The sequence below is a fragment of the Austrofundulus limnaeus genome, unplaced genomic scaffold (genome assembly GCF_001266775.1).
Source record: "Austrofundulus limnaeus strain Quisiro unplaced genomic scaffold, Austrofundulus_limnaeus-1.0 Scaffold447, whole genome shotgun sequence".
In the NCBI taxonomy this organism is placed as follows: domain Eukaryota; kingdom Metazoa; phylum Chordata; class Actinopteri; order Cyprinodontiformes; family Rivulidae; genus Austrofundulus; species Austrofundulus limnaeus.
The window spans coordinates 276,613-283,038 of record NW_013952849.1 but is presented as its reverse complement, the minus strand read 5'-3'; the positions used below and the strand labels follow the sequence as shown (position 1 = coordinate 283,038).

The following is a 6,426-nucleotide window of genomic DNA, read 5'->3' as shown; positions in this document are numbered from 1 at the left end:
CCAATGCCCCTGTGGCCCCGCCCCTAGAACCGCCCCTGTCGAGTTGCCCACAGCTGCTAGTTCACATTAGTTAATGCAGAAATGGAAATCCCTCTCTTAGTTTTACAGATACGGAGGTAAGATTTGGTGTAGCTGAGGGTTAAAAACAACAAAACCTCTGAGCACGTCTCATCTTATTGCATAAAACAGCTACAACTGCATCATTTCTCAACATAAAATGATCCTATTTAAAACTCAGGCATGTTTAGTGGTGGGCAATATGCATTTCTTCACAAAATCCTCTTCCCTTGAAGCAGTTAACTGTTATAAAACTATACAGTCTATTTAAGTTGTCTGAACTTGACCATGTATAATTAAACATTCCACACTTTGTAACAAAAGTTTAAAAAAAGCAGAAGAAAGTTTAATAATTAGTGTTCAGAGCGTAACTGTAAATGATGATGTACCTGGCAGATGAGATAAGTGCCTGTAGTTGTTGGTATTCTCATAAAAGGACTTGTAGAGCGCAGAATGTCCCTTTTTTCTCCACTCCACTGAATAACACACAAACTGTTTGATGAGATCATCTTTCCAAGAAACCGTCAGCGCTGTGCTGTTGTTGACGCTCACATTCAGCCTCCCGTCTCCTTCGTCTGGAAAACAGGTAAGACAAAGAAATGACCTTTTTTTTCCACGTTGCTGATCAAAGCGTGACTTCTGAGACAGCTTTCACACAGTTTCCTGTTTGGGGTTTTCAGCTTCTAGCTGCTTCAATATGATGTCAGCTAAGTGAACTATTCAGGTTGTTAGCTAGCTATTTAATTCACTTGATGTTTTTGGTGTTGTGCTGCTAATTTTATGTTTTAGTTACTCTTGTTTTAAATTATGCTTTTAGTTATCGTTATGCTAATTTTAGCTTGTAGCTACAGTTTTGCAGGTGAGGTGTAAAAACCGGGTCTTCTCGGTTCTGCAAACTGCTGCTGCTCCTGAAGAGAGAAACTGTGAAACAGGCTGGTTGAACAGCAACAATCTTTATTTTGCAGTCCAGGAGATTTACAGCCAAAAACCAAATCGTGGCCTTCTAAGCCAAATGAATCACCAGGTAAAAAGATGGAGACGAAGGCGAAGAGTAGGGGCGTACAAGCCTTTTTATAGGTTTCACAGTGCAGTCCAACAGATGCACCATAAATTTTGTCACGGTATACCTGAAGCATTCTTTTCCTAATATGGTAACATGTGCCGAGCTCTGAAGCTGGTGGTCTAAGAGAGACGTAGTACATCTGTGCATTCCTGAGAAGAGGCCTCCACGTTTAAACAGATTTTAGATGTTATTTGTCAGCTTTAGCTTCTAGCTACAATTTAGCTCATTTTAGGTACACCCCCAATTCCGCTGAAGCTATGATGTGCAAAACATAATTGTTTTTACTCTCTTCATGATTTTAAGTTTTAGCTTACATATAGATAATGTAAACGTTTCGGTTTGGTTTTGCTAGTTTTACTTTTTAGTTACATGTTGGCTAATTTCAGCTTTAAGCCACCTTAATGCTGGATTTAGCTTTTAGCTTTGGTTTTTGTAATTTTAGCTTTTAGCTATGGTTTGGAAATTACAGATTTATTTAAAGTTTTTCATTTTTGATCTGCTTTTTCTAACTTGGACAAATTCGTGCAGCTTTTTCAGTAATATCAGACACCTCTCAGCCCCTAGATTTTATCCAATCCAGCAACTTTATTTGTAAAGCACTTTTTGCACCATAGTAGGCCAAAGAGCTGTACAGAATCAGCACAGCAACACAGCTCATACAAAACAAACTCAATCACACTTAAAATAGGAAAAAAAAACACAGAAAAATAAAAGCAGGTAATAAAACACAAAGTAAAAACAAGGAATAAAAAACAATAAAATGCCTAAAACCTAACTTAAAATCTATAATAAAAACAAAAAATAAAATCTAGTATAAATGAACAACACAGCCCCTTATACAGTGTCAAAAGCCAAAGTAAACAAGTGGGTTTTAAGACGAGTTTTAAAAACAGCCAGTGAAGAGGACTGTCTTAGTTGGAGTGGTAGCTCGTTCCAAAGTTTAGGAGCTGCTGCAGCAAAGGATCGATCCCCTTTGAGTTTGAGTCTGGTTTTAGGGACCCTCAGGAACAGTTAGATCAGCTGATCTGAGGGAGTGGGAGGGATCAGGTATGGTGAGGTAAGGCCATTCAAAGATTTAAAAACAAATAAAAGTATTTTAAAATGGATCCTAAAAGGCACAGGCAGCCAGTGAAGTGAAGTTAAAATGAGAGAAATGTGCTCATATTTACGTTGCCAGTTAAAAGCCTTGCCGCAGCATTTTGGACCCTCTGCGGTTGGGCGATGGAGGACCCACTAACCCCCAGATTAAGTGCATTACAGTAATCCAGCCGGGTGGTGATAAAGGCATAGATAACTGTCTCAAAATGTCTTTTTGGAATTATGGGTTTTATTTTGGCTAGCTGCCTCAAATGATAAAAAAACTCCTTCTAACAACTGACCTAATGTGGCTGTCTAATTTAAGTTCAGGATCCATTTCAACTCCCAAATTCCTCACTAACAATTTGTTGTACTGAGTCAAGGAACCTTGATCTACAGGGCCTGCAGTACCTCCAAAAACCTTAACCTCAGTCGTGGTTTCATCAAAACTCAAAACATTTTGTGCCATCCAGGGCTTCAGGTCCTCAACACATAAGAAGTGAGTCTATCGCATATGAATTTGGCTTTTTGAGAGGGACATACTGTAGATCTATCTGTCATCTGCGTAACAATGAAATGAAATACCATGCTTCCTGAGAATAGAACCGAGTGGGAGCAGATACAGAGAAAACAAAAGTGGGACTAAAATTGAGCCTTGAGGGACTCCACGTGTAAGAGGAGAAGAAGAGGACACTGACCCCTCAAGACTAAGACAGAAAGTTCGGTTGGACAGGTAGGACCCGAACCAATTCAAGGAATCACCCCTGATTCCCACCAACTGGTCCAGCCGAGATAACAGAATGTCATGGTCCACAGTGTCAAAAGCAGCTGAGCTGCATTAGCAGAATTTACCATTTATTTGTGTCGTATTTATTCCTATGATAAAAACGTATGCATGAGCTTGATTTAGAGTGGGTGCCTACTCATCACGTCTTCTTTCTGTGGAATCCTGAGGCTCACAGGTGGGGAGATGCTGGCGTTGTTGAAAGCGCTGATATTGAGCAGATATTCTGAATGAGAGAGGAGCAGCCTGATTTTAGCTTTGATGGTTTTCTTCTGCTCTTGTGGAACCTCTCCTGACGCCTTCCAAATGGTCACTTTGTAGCCGTCACTCTCTGCAGGAAACTACCAAACAACAGGACTTTACTGCCTTTTTCAAATTCCCACGGCAAAAACAACAACTTTGAGTTGACAAAACATACCCTCCAGTTTACAGAAATCCACCGGCGACCTGGTTGGTCTGCAGTTTCCTCTAGGCTGTTGATGATGGGTTGGCTTGTGAGTTCTGAAAGATTTAATTTACAGTGAAACAGTCCTCTGCTTTGATGTGTGTTTATTTGTCATAAGAAGCAGCTCTTATTAACCACTGGACAGACTTTAGATAAATTTTCTGATGCATGCGCTCATACAGCTGATTAATGTTTGAGCCAGTCCAATTAAGATGGCTGCCACAGCTAATCAATAGGGCTGCAACGATACAGAAAATTCACGATTCGGTTCGGTTTGATACTTTAGTCTCACGGTTCGATATTTTTTCAATACAAAAAAGAGAAATTTCCATGCCCCTTTTAACTTGTAATTTATTTAAATTAATTAAGAACATTTGTTCAACCTCAAAAATACAGTTTTTAAATTAAATGTTGCTGAAACAGCAAGTTTCTCATTGGATCTGTGCTCAAAAATYCAGCCTAGGTGGAGTAGTCGAACACAGATCCACTGATCCTTCAACACAGAGCATCTTCAGAAGACAAGCTGATGAAGTAAATTTTAAAAATCTGTATTGTTCGATAAAAGTGTGTATTGAACCTAAAGCACTGTTTGATACGGTTCAATATGGGTAGATGTATTGTTGCACCCCTACTAATCAACCTTAGCCTACAAAAAATATCTATGGCTCTGTGCTATTAGTGGGAAAGAGAGCTTTGATGTCCTMTTCAGGGGTGCCACCGAGCCATTGGTTCAGATATGTTGACGACAACTTGGTTAAAATTAAAGCCCAGGAAGTCCAACATTTCACTGATCACATCAACTCTGTGGATGAATATATTAAGTTCACACGAGAGGATGTAAAAATTGGCAGGTTGGCGTTCCTGGATTGCGATGTCTCGGTTTCGGATGGAGGACGGTTGGAAACTGGCGTATATCGTAAGCCCACCCACACAGACCAATATTTGCGTTTTGACTCCCACCACCCACTGGAACACAAGTTAGGAGTGATCAGGACTCTGTACCACAGAGCAGACAGTGTCCCTACAAACCCAGGAGCCAGGCAGAAAGAGAAATCACACACACGACAGGCCCTGGAGCAGTGTGGTTGTCCTGACTGGGCTTTCCTGAAAGCAGACAGGAAACACAGACAGGATTCCATGCAACCTTCAGGTGAAAATGAAGACCCCAAACCCAGACCCAAACCAGTGGTTATTCCGTATGTTGCGGGTGTTTCGGAGAAACTGAGACGTTTATTTTCTAAACATGATGTCCCAGTAGCTTTCAAACCCCAAAACACATTAAGGCAAAGGCTGGTTCACCCCAAAGATCCGGTGCCCCGGCACAAACAGAGCAATGTTGTATATGCTGTTAAGTGCCAGGAGGACTGCAACCAGTTATACATCGGGGAAACAAAGTAGCCACTGTTCAAAAGAATGTCCCAACACAGACGAGCTACATCTAATGGCCAGAACTCTGCAGTTTTCACTCATTTACAGGCCAGCGGTCACTCTTTCAGAGATGAGGATGTTCTCATTCTTGATAGAGAGGAACGTTGGTTTGAGAGAGGAGTAAAAGAAGCCATTTTTGTGAAGAAAGACCGTCCATCATTAAACAGAGGTGGAGGCCACCGTTTTCAGTTGTCCCCCTCCTACAGTGCTGCTATTGCCAGTATCACTCCACCCCGTTAACAATAGGTGTTAATTAGGTGTCAACGATAGCCATGTGATGTGAGTATCAGTCACATGGAGGCAGCGCTTAAAAGCCTGAATTTTGCCTGAAACTCTCAGACTGAAGAAGTCTCTTGGAAGAGAGACGAAACGTTTCATTAGAGAAGAACCCATCCAGAAGACCTACACAATTTATTTCTTTTTGATTTTTTACCTGGATTACTGAGATGCATCAGGACATATAGCTCTGTGCATTTCACAGACACTGAACGTATGTTTGATGTGGTTGTAGCTGAGAGCCCCTCACAAAACATTACTCTCATATTGTGACACGTATGAGATTAATGTTATTACAAGATTTGACCAACACGACTCTCAGCTCTCCTACTCCAAAACTCTGGCATGAAAGGTGGTGGACGATATGCAATCCTTCATGTAATGTCTTTATTCTCAGTTCTGTGTTTAAAGCCAGTCTGACAGATGTGAAGCTCTCACCTGATGGGACGATATGATCTTCACTCCATGGACACTGTGAACACTTGTCATTTGTGTCACATTGAATCTGTACGACGTACATTAGTGAGGAGTTCAGATGTTCCACTCTGAGCTTGGTTCTGCTTTCAGATGGAACAGAAGACTGTGAACAGAGCAGAAAAGAAAACAATACTTTAACTGTAGTAGGTGACTTTATTACAACCAAATTGGGATTAACTTCACAGGTTTGCTTAAAGACTTTGTTGTACTAAAACAAACACTCTCTGCTAGGTTTTGTACGGGCTGCCGTTTGTAAAGTTACACAGTCAAAAATTACCACCAATATTTTGTTTTATTTAGACTTTTATAAGAAAAAAGAACAGATTTATTTTTCAAAGTCAGTTTTTTACCATATGATTCATATACATTTAGAAATGTCAGTTTATAAACTAAATATTTAACTTACAAATTAAATATTTAATTTTGAGCTAAATATTTAACTTGTGACTTAAATATTTAGCTAGCAAGTTAAATATTTAGCTAGCCACCTGAATATTTAATTTAAATATTTAGGTAGCTACCTAAATATTTAAGTTAAATATTTAGCTAGTTACCTAAATATTTAACTTGCTAGCTAAATTTTTAAGTTGCAACCTAAATATTTAGGTAGCTAAGTAAATATTTAAGTTAAATATTTAGGTAGCTAACTAAATATTTAGGTATCTAGCTAAATATTAAAGTTGCAAGGTAAACATTTAGCTCAAAACTAAATATTTAAGTCACAAGTTAAATATTGAGCTTGTTAACTAAATATTTAATTTGTAAGTTAAATATTTAGTTTATAAACTATGACATTTATAAATGTATGAATCATATGGT

The 6,426-nt window shown here is 39.2% G+C and overlaps 1 protein-coding gene across 1 annotated transcript in view; it reads right to left on the bottom strand.

The window, feature by feature from the left end:
• The window catches only part of LOC106529481 (interleukin-31 receptor subunit alpha), a 26,502-nt gene that overhangs the window by 14,647 nt on the left and 5,429 nt on the right, over positions 1 to 6,426 (bottom strand). Inside the window, exons 7-10 of the mRNA XM_014024929.1 lie at positions 5,569 to 5,710; positions 3,400 to 3,482; positions 3,121 to 3,322; positions 447 to 632 (exon numbers count right to left, since the gene is read on the bottom strand). Of these exons, the coding sequence (XP_013880383.1) occupies positions 447 to 632; positions 3,121 to 3,322; positions 3,400 to 3,482; positions 5,569 to 5,710 (613 nt within the window). The remainder of the gene's footprint in view (positions 1 to 446; positions 633 to 3,120; positions 3,323 to 3,399; positions 3,483 to 5,568; positions 5,711 to 6,426) is intronic.